The sequence below is a fragment of the Pan paniscus genome, chromosome 2, assembly GCF_029289425.2.
Source record: "Pan paniscus chromosome 2, NHGRI_mPanPan1-v2.0_pri, whole genome shotgun sequence".
NCBI classification, from domain to species: domain Eukaryota; kingdom Metazoa; phylum Chordata; class Mammalia; order Primates; family Hominidae; genus Pan; species Pan paniscus.
This window is the reverse complement of record NC_085926.1, coordinates 167,977,298-167,992,430: the sequence shown is the minus strand read 5'-3', so window position 1 is coordinate 167,992,430 and position 15,133 is coordinate 167,977,298. Positions and strand designations below refer to the sequence as shown.

At 34.4% G+C, this 15,133-nt stretch overlaps 2 protein-coding genes across 11 annotated transcripts in view; one reads left to right on the top strand and one right to left on the bottom strand.

Moving 5' to 3' along the window:
- Nucleotides 1–11,505, top strand: part of PHC3 (polyhomeotic homolog 3) — a 94,241-nt gene extending 82,736 nt beyond the window's left edge. For 5 of the 6 annotated variants that reach the window (XM_055110671.2, XM_008957299.5, XM_003831920.5 and 2 more), the window contains one exon: nucleotides 1,713–11,505. In XM_055110671.2, coding sequence (XP_054966646.1) covers nucleotides 1,713–1,867 — 155 coding nt within the window. In that variant the 3' untranslated portion in view covers nucleotides 1,868–11,505. The remainder of the gene's footprint in view (nucleotides 1–1,712) is intronic. The other variant, XR_004670829.3, reaches the window with a different exon arrangement.
- Nucleotides 9,894–15,133, bottom strand: part of GPR160 (G protein-coupled receptor 160) — a 51,433-nt gene continuing 46,193 nt past the window's right edge. For 3 of the 5 annotated variants that reach the window (XM_034957712.3, XM_024928209.4, XM_055110674.2), the window contains one exon: nucleotides 9,894–15,130. In XM_034957712.3, the coding sequence (XP_034813603.1) occupies nucleotides 14,042–15,058 (1,017 nt within the window). In that variant the 5' untranslated portion in view covers nucleotides 15,059–15,130 and the 3' untranslated portion in view covers nucleotides 9,894–14,041. The remainder of the gene's footprint in view (nucleotides 15,131–15,133) is intronic. The other 2 variants (XR_008624933.2, XR_008624932.2) reach the window with 2 other exon arrangements.

Sequence of the window (15,133 nt, the reverse complement as noted above, 5' to 3'; positions counted from 1 at the left end):
GTTTTCTGAATCTAAGTAAGTCCCACCCTATCTTTCTCTCTCTTCTTTTCTTTCCTGTGTTCTTGTAAGTAAGACTGAAGAGAGAAGAACATTAGTTCTTTCATAAAAAGAAGGATGAAGTCACAACTAGATGCAAGATTAGTCAGTTTTGTCTGCCCAGTTTTGTTGAGAGCTACCTCTGGGAAAAGAAAAGGGGCTTTTCTATGGTGAGTAATCCCATTTCAACTATAGTTTCTTTTATAAGATAAATGTGCAAAAGCATAATAATTTCATAGAGGGTATTGAAATGTCAATTTTTCAAAGTCTGAGAAATTATTAAAATAGAAATTGAAAAGCTAGTTGTTATATAGGAAACAGTAAAGATACAAGTAACAGAGGACATGAGAAAAGAAATAAGCAAGAGAAAAAATGGACACAGCTGTACACAGGAAAAAATGTTTGTATTACTCTTACAGATAGCTCTTCTATAGGAGATTATATTTTTGTTTATTGTGTATTCACTAATTCAGTCCTTATTGACAAATATTATGTATTCAGTACCTATAATGCTTTGTGCTTTGTGCTGGGGTTGTAAGACATCATAATCTTACATAAACAAGAGGATGATATATTTGCAAGTAGAAAGGATAATTGAACTAGCAAAATTGTGGCATCCAAAAGTGTAATGTAACTATTTTCATTTTTCATTATCTTTTTGTGTTTTCCCTTAGAATGCTGATTTGAATAAAATAGAAAAACTTAAGCTGTCAGTTTTTATGTGTATTCTTAAATTCATCTTAAAATTTTACTGTCTCTCAAGAAAGCTTCCATATTTTTATATTCTCTCGTCTCAGCTACTTAATTGATTACCTTTCCTATTGGTTTCTTTACCCTTAATGGGTAAGTTTATTGAGTAATTTGGATGTGAAAATTTGGTAGACAGTAAAAACATTTGAGTTTCTGGTAGATACTAGCATTGTTACCTGCTAAAGCACCTGGTTTAGACTGAGAGCTAAAATATTGGTTATATGGCAGGAAATTCGCCAGCAAGCTCATAATTTCAATGAGAATTGCTTTCTTAACAAAAGTGGAGACAAACCCAGTGATAGTCAAGTCAAGCAGTGTAATACATTTCAGCAGCATTGCAATAGATTGGTAATACAGTCTTGAGAGATTTGATATGTCCCGAGTGAACAATAAAAATGTTTTAAATGTACTTGTCAAGTGAAGGTCATAAATTAGGATAAGGTACAAATGATAATGAAAGTGGTACTTACTTGAGAAAATATTTCTAGATTGTTATTTAAATGACAAAACATATTTTTGTTTCCTCTTTACCTATATGTGAAGGATATATTATACAGAGATAAGTGCATGAGGTATAACTAGTTAACCCAAACCTGTTATGTGGCATGCTTTAAGGTAACACCATAGTCCTTTTTGTGAAGGAAGTATTATATCTAGACTTCCCTCTTATGAATTATTTCTATAACATTATTTTAGAGCAAGAATTCCAAGCAAATTGCTTTACCTGGATTTTGAATTCTTATTTTCAGAATGCAAATACTCTATTCTTCAAGAGTGAACTCAAGACTACCATAAATAAATTTCATTTGTTTCTCAGCCTGTATTTCAGATTCTCAGACCCAGTGAGAGCATAACTGTGACTGTTAGGAGTAATGTCTAATTGTTGTATATTTAATTCTAACTTCTGTCCTCTGGTCAAATTCCAGGCTGCCAGGATATCGCAGATGAATTCAGAGCACAGGAGATTGATGGACAGGCCCTTCTCTTGCTAAAAGAAGACCATCTCATGAGTGCAATGAATATCAAGCTAGGCCCAGCCCTGAAGATCTGTGCACGCATCAACTCTCTGAAGGAATCTTAACAGGAACATGAAGCCTTGATAAAACAGCAGTTTTACTCTTCTCACACAAACTTGTAAGGTAAAGGCCTAACTTGGTCTAGAATATGACACTTATTGTGGTGGATAGCCAAGCACATTGGGATCTCCGCATCAAATACTGACATTTCTTCTACAGGTATAATAATTCATCATGCATTTTCATAATTAATAAACATTGGTAAAATTAATTTTACAGGTTACATGAAACATTGAAAGACTTGTTACAGAGGGCCATGATATTTTTCAAAGAAATGTGTTATACTAGATAATTTTTTTAAAGGTGATGTTTATCATTAATATAAAGAATCCTTTTAAAAGTAATTTAATGATTTACATTTCTCCTCTTTTGATTCAATTTTCTTATACATTTTTTCTACCCTATTAGTTTTCTAAAGGTTGTCATGAGAGGTATATTATGGAATAATTTAGTAGTCCAGTGACAGAATCGTATGAAATCAGTGTACCTTTTAAAAAACATGTCTTTTAGACATATGCTTTATCTATAAAAAAGGAATTGTGTTCTAGTATGAACAATACTGATCTGGAAGTGAGAAGAGTTAGTTTCTATTCCAAACTTGACCAAGAATTTGGTTTGACTGAGAACGTTTTCCTCTCAGTTTTTGTACATTTATTTAGAGCAGTGGTTCTCAGTGGAGGTCAGTTTTGATCACCAGGGGACATCTGGCAATGTTGAGGCATTTTGGTTGTCACAGCTTGGGGGTGGGTTCAGGGGAGGGTTGCTACTGGTGTCTAGTAGGTAGAAGCCAGAGATGTTTCTAAATATCTTATAATGCACAGGACAGCACCCCTCCACTGTAAAGAATTATTGGTTCAAAAATATCGGTACTGCCAAGGTTGAGAAACTCTGATATAGAAGGAGTGATAAATATTGTTTTCACCCAAAGGAATACTTTTAAAGGATGAAGCTTACTAAACATATATGATGGAAGTATTATTCAGATAATATTAATATTCTGCTGAATAATTTTTTCTAGTTTAATCATACTAGAGAAAGAAAAAAAATCTACAAATTGTCCTATAAAATAAGGACAAACATGCAAATAATTTAACTCTCAGAAAGTACTAATTCATTCTGATTATCTTTCATACCTCTGTGCTCCTCTGCACTGATGAAGACATAATATGATTATACCTATGAACTAGTGCACAAGCCTTTTCTGGCAAGAAAATAGTTTGTAGCAGATACGTGGTTGCTCTTTGGATTTTTTTCTATTGTTGAACATGCTGGGACTAGCTAGAATGCACATTCCTACTTCCTTTACCAAACGTTTGCATGCTTCCTGCAAAGCACTTACCAAATGATTTCTCTTGAACCATCGGATATAATTTTGTATGTACATGTTTGAGGAAAAAAATGTAAAGCAAAACCTTTTACTGAACAGTGTTCTATAGAATTATGACACTAAAACAAAATTGTTTGTGGAAGCCCTGAAAGCTTTATAGTCCTGGACATCAAAAATTTTATTTGAGATGATGAATGTTTTGTTTTCATCTTTTCTTATATTACCACGATTGAGATATTTTAGTAATTGAAAGAACATACACAGATATTTGGCAGAAGTCGAGTAAGGAGGGGAAAAAAAGAGTCCGTGAGTTTCAGTCATTTTCACTGCTCTTTTCAAAAAGATTGTGTTGAGCTAGTAGAAGACTAAAGATGTCACTGAAGACATCACAGATACTATATTTATCTTTTGGCTTTGTGTACATTAGAGAATGTTGATTATTTTTATACAAAAATACAGCGGGTAATTTTTTTAATCTTTAGATGCCTCTTGTTTGAATGTATGCTTTGTGGAATTCTTTGTGTAGTAATGTTTTAAAAAAAGATGTTTACTGATAGTTACATGTAGGATTAGAATATGTAATATAAGGCTCATGTTCCAGACCTACGATAGCTTGTAGTCTATGTTACATATTTCTTTATATCACATTTTTAATCATTGGATTAAAGTATCAAGGAAAGCTAGGTACTCTATAATCAGTTTTCATTTATTAGCAGTTAATCATCATGACAGAATTGTCATATGCTTGACTTTTCCCTCTTCTTGGAATTTCAGAACACAAATACAGGCTAAGCATTAGTAAGAGATGGCCCACAGTATGAGAGAGAGAGGTGCAACGGAAAATCTCGCCTGGAATTAAAACTTTTCATAGATTATCCACGGTTAATACAAAATTTATTATATGGGGATAGACTGCTTCAGCAATAATGATTACATCCTATAACTGTATTACCTATGGCCTTTAAGGTATCAATTTTGAACTGTGTTGTAGGCTCTCCTTTTATTCGTTCTCTTTCCTAATAGCAGCCATTCTGTACTTATTGAAAGCCCCTGTGCCTACTGCTGTCTTAAGTATTCAGGAGGGGCTTACAAGAGGGTTTTCTATTGGAGAATACCATATAATCTTAAATCTAGTCCAGATCTCTGTTGTCCCCACTCAAAACATACACAAAATATGCACTTGCTTTTTTCAAGTGAGTTTTTATTTAAAAATGGCTTGTTTGCTATCACATTGGTGCAGCTGTTTCTTCCAAGATGAGTTAATCATCTTAATTTCAAAGCTTCAGCTATATATAATGGATATATAGACAACACTGAGCATCCACCTCTCTCCTGAGCTTTAAAGCAGAGTTTCAGTATGATATAGGTGGGGAGAGTACATTGTTTTCATATCCTTTCATACTACTACTAATAGTTTTAGGATTTTGACTGGGGAGAGATAATGACAAACAGAAAGGGAACATGGAGGTTCTTCCTACTTCTGCTACCTAAGTTTGCATTTTCTGACTTCCTTGCAGTGTTGCACTCTTTGTCCCATTGGGATAAAAAGCATAAGTTTGAAATTTTGCTTTAAGCCTTGTGTTCCTAGGGAAGTTAAACAACTAAGAGAGCTGATTTGTAAAAATTATTTTTTATATGACATTAATATTCATCAAGCCTTGTGTAGGCATGTGTAAGACACAGCTATGCAGCTTTGAGTAGTCAATATAGTATGAGATAGAGTGTTGTCCCAAATCCTCCTGTCACTTTTTAAGTAGCGTATTATTTCCCTGATGGTCCTGTTACTTTGCTGTTGAATGCTCTAAACAGAACTTTTTAAAAGGTGTGTTTTAAGAGCAGTCACCCAGGAGTAGACAAGGTGGAATGGGAGGAGAGAAATGGTAATGCAAAAGCTTGAGCATGGGAAGAGTCAGAGGAGGCCATCATCCTTGTTAGCTTAGCCTACTTCAACACTGAGCACATTTCTGCACTTTTGAAGTGAAATTCATGTTTTACTTAGAAGAAATAATTTTCTTTCATTAGGGATCCCAGTTGATTTTTGTTTCCTGGTGTATCAAAATACTTAGAACTATGAAACAAGTATTATTGTGATCATGCCTTTGAATAATTTTTGATGTAGCTTATCTTCATGTATCAAGTATAAAATTATAATGAGACATCTATTCACAAATACAAGTCTTAGATTGAATTGAAATGTGTTATAGTGCCCTGTCTCCCACTGACTTGTTCAGTTAAATGTCTTAAAGTACATTATGTACATCTTCCGGCTTTTGGTACCACAATGGCACAAGTATGGTAGGGAGGCAATATAGTCTTAGGCTATATGCCTATATTAAGTGTGTATAAACAATTTTTGAAAGAATACACTATTATAGATGTATGTGAGTGATGCTGACCTGACAGCCATATCCAGTGGATGAAACTGACTGGACACACTGTTAAAATGTTTTAAAGATGTATTTTCAACCAGAACAGCCTGGTTATAGTTTGTGGTTTTCACCTTGGTGGATTGCAGGAACACATGCAGCCTACTGGCATTGAGCATTAGCTAATGGCATGAAAGGGCCTCATCTCACTACCTCTCTAAGGCCTCTAGCTCCAAGAAAACTGCATGAAAACTTCTTTCTTGGAGAGATCTTTGTCTCAAAATCCTTAGAGAGGATTTCATATGGGGGCTAACTTTAGGAAGGGAGGCAGCTGGGGCAGGACTTTCTGATACCTGACAGTCATGTTCCAGAGCAACCTTTGGGCAGTGGAAACTGGCGCATCTATGCAAAATGATTGCTCAATCTCTATCTTGTGTACTACATATGTAACTAGCTGGGCCCTAAGGAAGGTTTTCTAGGGGGAAGGATAGGGAAGTAGAGGAGGAGACAAGTAGGAGGAACAAAGCATTCTAGACCCAAGAGGATAGAAGATATTTAGGATAGATATGGCTTTCATCCATAGTTCAAAATAATACATTTTGTTAGATGCCAGTTATAGCAGTAAATAGGTTATAGTTTTTATATGTCAAGATTTACCTGTAATCAGACTCATTCTTTCACTCTCTATACCCACTGTCTCCATGCTTGGGAGCATGGATATTAATAGTTCCAGTGATATAGAAGTTAGTGATTTTTGATTTCTGAAAAAGTGAGAACCTTTTATTACAGTTGGAGAATATTTGTCAAAAATTCAAAGGTTGTTGTAATTGAGTTGCCAGAATTACAGAGAGTTTCCATTTTCAGATACCACAGTTGAATCACCTCTGTAGATTGTTATAAAGAGAGGCATTTTAAGATAGTATTTTATTTGCTAGGTTGTGTCTCAGTCTAAGAATTGGGAAAAGAAGAGCTATAGGTTTCTCTTTCCTAGTCTGGATTTCAGTAAACACAAGCCTACCTCTGCTTCTTTGGTTCACAGCAGTGTGGATCATGAAATGAACTGTTTACCCACATTCATCAATATTGGTATTTTACAAATCTGCTTGGAGCATTTAATTTCATCTCAAAGATTGTGATCCACTTTAGATAAGCACAAATACAGTATTAGGAAAAGTAAATATGCAATCTTACTAAAATTTCAACTTGTTAAGCTGTATATCTTAAAAGAAATTATTTGGGGCTGGGCATGGTGGCTCACACCTGTAATCCCAGCACTTTGGGAGGCTGAGGTGGGTAGATCACCTGAGGTCAGGAGTTCGAGACCAGCCTGACCAATATGGTGAAACCCCATCTCTACTAAAAACACAAAAATTAGCTGGGTGTGGTGGCGTGCACCTGTAATCCCAGCTACTTGGGAGGCTGAGACAGGAAAATTGCTTGAACCCAGGTGGTGGAGGTTGCAGTGAGCCAAGATCACACCCCTGCACTCCAGCCTGGGTGACAGAGCGAGACTCCGTCTCAAAAAAACAAAACAAAAAATTATTTGGGAAGATAGGTCCTCTTTTGTTAGAAGTTCATAAAATGTATCATTATATAGTTTTGTTCACAGTAGTTATATAAGCTTTCTTCAAATAAATTTAAAATTAGATTACCTTCTTTGGAAAAAGAATTTCCTAAATTTTTAAGAATTTTCAAAGTTTTACATATTAGTTTTTAGAACCTAATCCGTTTTAAAATTGTACTATGAGAAAGCTTTTTTTTGAATGTTGTAAAGCATTAATACAAATAATACAAATATAATTATTACCATCACAGTCCAGAGAATATAGCTTTTTGTAAACTTTCAATTTAGAAAACATACATTAAGGGAGAATCTCTGCCCTCCTTTTCAGCTCTGAAGATCAGCTTTTCTACTCAGACACATGCACACACCCCTTCCAAGTGTCATGTTTATGGGAACATTTGGGAAGTGTTTTCCAGATGTTTTATTTTTTCCCTTTTATAGTTTGTTGACATTTAATTTTACTTAAAGATGACAATTTTAATCGGAAATGTTAGAGAAGAGGTACAAATGAGGTTCTAGCTAGCTTTATACTTTTGAAAAATATTTTTGTTTCTACTTTTTACAAGTACTAGTCCTCTCAGTGATACTGGTGGTGTTCAGTATGAATCCATAGAAAGAAAACAAAATGTGTTGTTTAAAGAAAGCAGAGTAATGAATGAATTTCAGTTTTGAAAACAATATAATTTGAAAACACTGTTATACTAACATGGCAAGGTGTTAATTAAATATAAGAGTAAGGTAGTAAGTTCTTTTAGAGCACCTGTTTAAATTTACTCCAGTAATCATCTTAAGGATTGATAGTCACCATCATTTATTGGCCTAAAAGTTATATTTCATGGAATATTATCAGTGTTAAATCCAAGCTTTGTGGAGCTTTAAGTGACGGTGGTGAAAAAGTTGGTGTTTATGAGAGAGTGGTGGGGTGTCTAGTCATTAGTGAAGTTAAACATCAACCTGTTTTAGAAAGAATTTTTTAGTCTTGCCTCAAGTAAACCAGAAGTGTCTAGTGTTTAAATCTTTATTTAGAATGCTTCTCTTAAAAGTATTTTTTGTTTTGGGTAGTATTAAATAATCAGTAAATAATCTATTTCAGTAGTAAATAATAGATGAATTAAGATGATGATGAGTGAGGATTAACACACTGGTCTGGAGACTGGGGTTTTATTTCAGTGGGTTAGCTGTGTGTGACATGTTGGGCAATTACTCAGCTGTTTTAACAGCTTCCAGATATGCAGTATGGTGCCTGTACTACTCAAAAGTTGATTTTGGTTTAATTCATCTTTAAGGTACCTCCCAGCTCTAAAACTATGATTCTAGGCTGTGTAATGGGGTTGTTCCTACTTTATTCTCTTTCCTTTTTTAAGGGTTCATTTTATACTTAATAAGCATCCATTTCTTGGGTCACCTACAGTCTTTGTTCTCCTAAGGATTAAAATAGAAAATTCATACATAACAAGCAAATGATGACATTTTCCTAAATGCTCCTTATTGGTTAACCACTGAATATATGAACACATATGAATATTGTCATTCATGTACTTATATTCATTTAGCAAACTATTTGAACACTTATATGTGCAGTGTTTGGTGAACATGACATGAGGAACTAGTAGTAAGTAAAATCTTCCCCCCAAAATTCATTGTGGCTTAAATAAATATGAACATAATCATTACTACTTAATATACTGAGAGGGAATCTTAATAAACTTGGAACTGGGAGGGAATATTTGTATACATTGGGTAAAGGGTTAGGCTAGATGACATCTAAGGGGTCTGAGTGATTCATATCATAATTTTTATAACACATTTCACATAGTAAACATCAGTTGGCCCCATACCTGATAAAGTTACAAAATTTAGGAGACTTAACATTAAGGACTTACAGGTTGAGACAGCCCGTATTTCACAACATTATTTTGACACTTGAATCTATTCCAGAGTTGTTGCTATACAAGGCATTGTGGCAGAACAAAAAAAAAAAGCTGGTGTTGATATAAGAGCTTTTTACCCAGTATTGACAGTGAGCAACTTTCTTTTTTTTTTTTTTTTTTTGAGATGGGTTCGCTCTGTCGCCCAGGCTGATGTGCAGTGGTGCGATCTCAGCTCACTGCAACCTCCACCTCCCGGGTTCAAGCGATTGTCTTGCCTCAGCCTTCCAAGTAGCTGGAATTACAGGTGCCCGCCGCCACACCTGGCTAATTTTTGTATTTTTAGTAGAGACGGGGCTTCACCATGTTGGCCAGGCTGGTCTCGAACTCTTGACCTCAAGTGATCCACCTGCCTTGGCCTCCCTAAGTGCTGGGATTACAGGCATGAGCCACCACACCCGTCCGACAGTGTAGCAACTTTCTAAAACTGAAAAAATCTCAAAGGAGATCATTGGAACTGACTTGTTCATTTATTTTTTGTTTTTAAATTAAGAAAGATTACACAAAATAAATGTTACTGTACTTTAAGCTATTACAAATACCCACCTTTTAAAGATATGTAAGAATCAGTAATATTCTAGAAAGCACATATATAGTAAAAGGGCATCCTTTAAATGCAGAACGGGTAAACATGAAACAGTTCCATGCGTGAATTGGTAAGTATCTAGGGGGTAAACATTGAATGGGAGAATCATTTACTGGGTTAAGGTCCCTTCCTTGTCACTCTGGGATGCTGTGAATCACATTGTAATTCCTGTTGACACAGCTTTACGTGTTAACATCAGTTGATACTGACATTCTCCATAAAGATATAGAATGAAAATATCTATTAAAAATAGTTTATCATTGTTTCAGCTTTTTTGTTTTGTTTGTTTTGAGACAGAGTCTCAGTCACCCAGGCTTGAGTGCAGTGGTGTGATCTTGGCTCAATGCAACCTCCGCCTCCCAGGTTCAAGAGATTCTCCCACCTTGGCCTCCCAAGTAGCTGGGATTACTGGCATGCACCACTACGCCTGGCCAGTTTTTTGTATTTTTAGTAGAGACGGGGTTTCACCATGTTGGCCAGGCCGGACTCGAACTCCTGACCTCAAGTGATCCGCCCACCTCAGCCTTCCAAAGTGCCGGGATTATAGGCATGAGCCACTGCGCCTAGCCTGTTGCAGCTTTTTAAAGCAGGAAAATATCCAAATAAACTGTTGGGTTAGAATCTATATTAGAATCTTTCAAACTAATTGAAAACAGGAAGACTATCATCTAAGTAGCCAGATAATCTGGGTTTCAAAAAGTTATTCCGTGGTACTGGTTTAAAAAATACTTTTCAAGTGTTTTAATTTTTAAAGTGTAACTAATTTTTCAAATATGTTATGCTGTTAAAATATGTATTCCATAAGTACTTTTTGTATATGTATTCTTAAATTTTAAAAAGTCAACTGAATGTGCAAAGATGATATAATTTTGGATGTAGACATTTAAACTAGATTCCCAGTCCTCTCCTTCAAAAGGTTGGTCTTTGTTTTTCCTATAGGGAAAAAAGTCAAAATAAGTTCCAAAAACTATCCTCAAAGTAGTATTGTGCTTGTAGTAAATGAGGGTTGGATGGATGGATACTGACAATGGTGGCAGGCATTTCAAGCCTTTTAAATTAGTACTTTTTGTCTTCTTGCTTATTAAAATTTTGTTAATTTTAACAAAGACCAATTGTTGTGATAAACTGGTGTTTTTTGGATGCTTCAAGCACACGTTAACCAATTTTTTAATTCCCCTTTTGGTTCCTCCCATTGTTCTAAAATAGGACTTTCATATTATTAAAACTTGACTCAAAAGATGATCCACCCAGGATGAACAAAGATCACCAAGGGGAAAGAAAACTTTTTTTATCTTTACAGAAAACATGTTAAGATTATATATAGATGTATTCTTTACATTGGATATTGTATTAGAGTCCTCCTTACAAGAAATGAAATAGTTTTTAGCACTCTTAGCATTAGAGTTCCTAGATTGGTGTTGATAGCTACAGTTTTAAAATGTATAACCTGAAAATGAAGGTTAATTTTGCATTGTAAGAGCACATTTGATCTATGTAAAAAGTGTCCATTTGGTGTATTTTTTTAAAAAAGAGAAAGCACTTTCATATTAAGTAGCATGTGTATGAATTTAGATTTTCATATTTGTTGTGTCTGTATTCAGTGAAGTAAATTGAGCATTTAAATGTTTGTTGATGGCAACATTAACTATTAAATTAAAGCACCTTATACTCTGCTGCTTAACTTGCTTGTAATTGCACCTTTGTTACCTGCACATTTTCATATAGAATATTGTTGTAACATTGCTTCATGTGGGTCTGGATGGAAGATTAGTGGGCCTACAGGATCATTTATTTATATTGTTTATATTACAATAATATATTGTAGATCAGTTGTAAGTTCATTTCTTTACAAATAAAAGCCTCTTCCATTTGGCTGGTCTATTGAATAATTATTATTTTTTCTTTAAGCTTATGAGACATGGGGAATCCTCTGTGTAAACAAAACAAAAAGCTTAGTGAGGTTTGAAATGGTTTTAAAATCTCCTGATTTAAAATCTGCAAAGAGTGTAAGTAAGTCTTTACTGATTGATTAATTCAATATATTTAAACATATTTCAGTCCCATATTTGGCCAACAACTAGAAGGCAATATATTTAGAGGAAAAAGTAATGGAAAGAGGGGGCCGGGTTTAAGAGTTCTACACTGTTTAAACACACCCTGATGTTGTCTTGAACATAGGATTATTTGTCCTAAACTTTCGATATAGTTGGCTGTCTGTATGCATTTGGTTTTTATAGAATGTGATTTTTATTCCTATTATTTTCTCAAGTATATATATATTTTAACATTGTACCACCCATTATATTGGTTATTTCTCTTCCCTGCCATGTCTTCTGTTAACAGATCTGATCATAGAGAGGTGGACATATGATTGAAGTCAGGTTGAACAGTCATTCCCCGGGACTGTATATTTGAAGTTAGTTAGGGATGCTTTAAGTGTAATTATGAAAGCCCTGAGCTGCTGGCAGCCAGAACACCCACTTTGTGGACACAAAATGGAAACCGACAACTCAGAGAGATTCTCCTAGTAGTTTACTAAGTTCTTTCCAATATCCAGCTTGTTCTTAGAATGGCTCAGGTTGAGTTTGTATTACCTGCTACTCAAAGAAAGAATTCCTGACTGACTGTCCAGGAGCATTTCCCAACTTGTCTTTATAGATGGTTAATTAATTAATTAGCTAATTAAAGAGACTTGTGTGCTCAAGTAAATGGGTTTCTTCTTCTTCATTATAGCACTATAAAGCCTTAAGGTGTTCATGGGCGTTGTACATTTTCAAGTGAAAAATAATTAAGAAACAACATTCTTCACATTTGACTCTGAAACCATTCTTTTCTTTTTGAGAACAGTCAGTGGCACCAATGAAAGGCAATGTAATATAGTGGTAAAGAGCAAGAACTGTGGACCAGAATTCTGGGTTTGCATCCCAGCTTCCCCAATGTCTAGTTGTAGCATAGTGAGTTTCTTACTTTCAATGTTTAAATTTCCTCATCTGTAAGAAGGGGATAATAGTTCCTGTCAGAGTTGCTATAAGGATTAAATCAGTTGCTGCATGTAAAACACTTAAGACGGTACCTGGCACACAGGACACATTTCTTAAATCTTTTTACCATTATTAGTGTTCCATAGCGCTTGTTTTAGGACATTTTTTCAAATAATGGAAAGTAATCCATTTGTGGATCATCAACTCAATTTAGTGGATAAAAACCAGCATTTAAAAAATGACACTAAAAAACATATTTGCATGATATGTAAGGGTAAGTATTGTTATACTTGTATGTACATGTTATACATGTTATGTAAGGGTAAGTATGTTACTTGTATGTACACATAAACATGTACATACAAGTCTATGGGTCATGATGTTAAAAAATATATCTTACTATAAATATCAAAAAAAATCAAAAGCCACCAATTTAGGAAAAGCTAGGTTTAGATTTATGCAATATAGTATTTTTAAATGGTGATAAAAAATATCTATGCAGCTTAATTCCTAAAGTAATGTAAGATGATCCTGCCACTCATATTGTTTTACTCCAGTGAAGCAACTCTGCCCATCCACCGGGGGAGATTTGGCAATGTCTGGAGACATTTTTTATTGTGTCTACTGGGCATGGAGGTGCCACCAATCAGTCAGTGGGCAGAGAGCAGGGATGCTGCTAAACTGCCCCAGAACAAAAAATTAACCAACCCCAAATGTCAAGAGTGCCGAGGATGAGAAATTCTACTTTTACGTGTGATACATTGCTAACGTGATTATGATGTGACATGCAAGTATGTGACGACATACAAGTTATAATATGAAAACGAATCTGCTGAATCATCGAAAGGGACCTAGTCACTACTCCCAGTTCCATAAGGTGAGCAACCAAAACCCTCTTCTTCCAGGAATATTTGCATTAAGAACAGAGATATACTTTTTAAAATTAATTAGCTACATTTAAAATGAGGTAATCTTCCTCTTACATTGAACTTTATACCAAATCATTTTAAGAACAATTTTTACTTTCTTGCTTTCATTTGAACATTTAATAAAAATGTTTAGGTTGATATCTTAAAGTTGTCAGTGAAATCTCAGATTTACATAACAGTTTGCATCCAGTAGTTTTTTTGAGTAACACAAACATCAGTATAGCCAAATGTTAACTCATATCACTTTTTGTGTTAATAACAAAGTAATATTTGTAATATAGTGTCCCTGAATAACTATAAAAACTTCTTGGAATTATTTTGTTTTTAAAATAAAACACTATTTAATAAATGGTATCATAGCCCTTCAAAAGACACATTCTGAAATGCTATCAGTCAGGGGGCAAAAGTTTTAGTTCAGTTTATTTTTTAATATGTCCTGAGTTCTTTCTGTTCATAAAATTATGATCTTATGACAGCTGTAACTTTTAATTAATAATATTAACAAATCATTATTGATATAGGCTTTTCAATTTGCTCAAGATTAGGAATTGTAAGTGGAATGAAGCAGCACTTCCAGTTGACAAATGGATCTAAAGGTAATCCAATGTCTTTTAAATTAAGCTTGTGACAATTAAACCAATACACTGTAGCAATGAGAAAACTATTGACAAAGTATAACCAGGGAATATTCATCTCAATATATGCTGGAATCTGAACTTTAAGTAAAACAATGATTACCTGAAGTAGTACAAATGGTAACCAGGTACTGAGAAAACAGACAATGAGCTTGGATAAGAATATTTTTTTAGATCTCACAGTATAACTGGAGTGGGATGAAAAAGGAAAATATAAGATAGTTTCATTCATATAGGAAGTTATCCTGATAGCCTGTACCAAAGTAGTAACTTCTTCCCAACAGGTTATGAAAGCTACAAATAAAATCATCACCATGAAAAATGACAGCCAGTAACTCTGAATGCTGACATAGAAAGGACAGTGACGAGAATAAGCATTCTGTGCCTTCAGGCTTTGGTAGATGGTTGGGTCTCCCAAAACATAAGCAAGGACTGAAATCCAAATTAAAATTACTGTAAAGAAATAAAATAATTTTTGACACTTAAATGAAAGCTTTGTTGTTTTAGAGAAATTCAGGCAATAATCTATACAAGCTGTCAGGAAAACTGGATAATGCAAAAAGCCATAAGTAAAGGAAATAATTTGAGTAAATAGGCAGATGTGGTATTTAGTGAACCTAATGCTTAAAAGTACAAAATCCCTGAAATACAATATGATGGAAATGTTTACCAAAAGTAAAAGATCAACGAATGCTAGTGAAATGCAAAAATATTCCATAAAATTTTGACAGGTGTTTTTTCTTCTCATTCCTAGTGTAAGGATATTTAATAATATTTTCCCAAGTATGATCAAGAATAGCAGACAGTTAACATCTAGGGGCTGGTTTGTTTGACGTAACTGGTACTGAAAAGAGCAGTTCTCTGAAGAGAGAGCAGTCATATTTTTAGTTAAATTTCAAGAAGACCTGCTGAAATACACATGATAAAACACTGCTTCCTTTATTTTCTGTCCCTG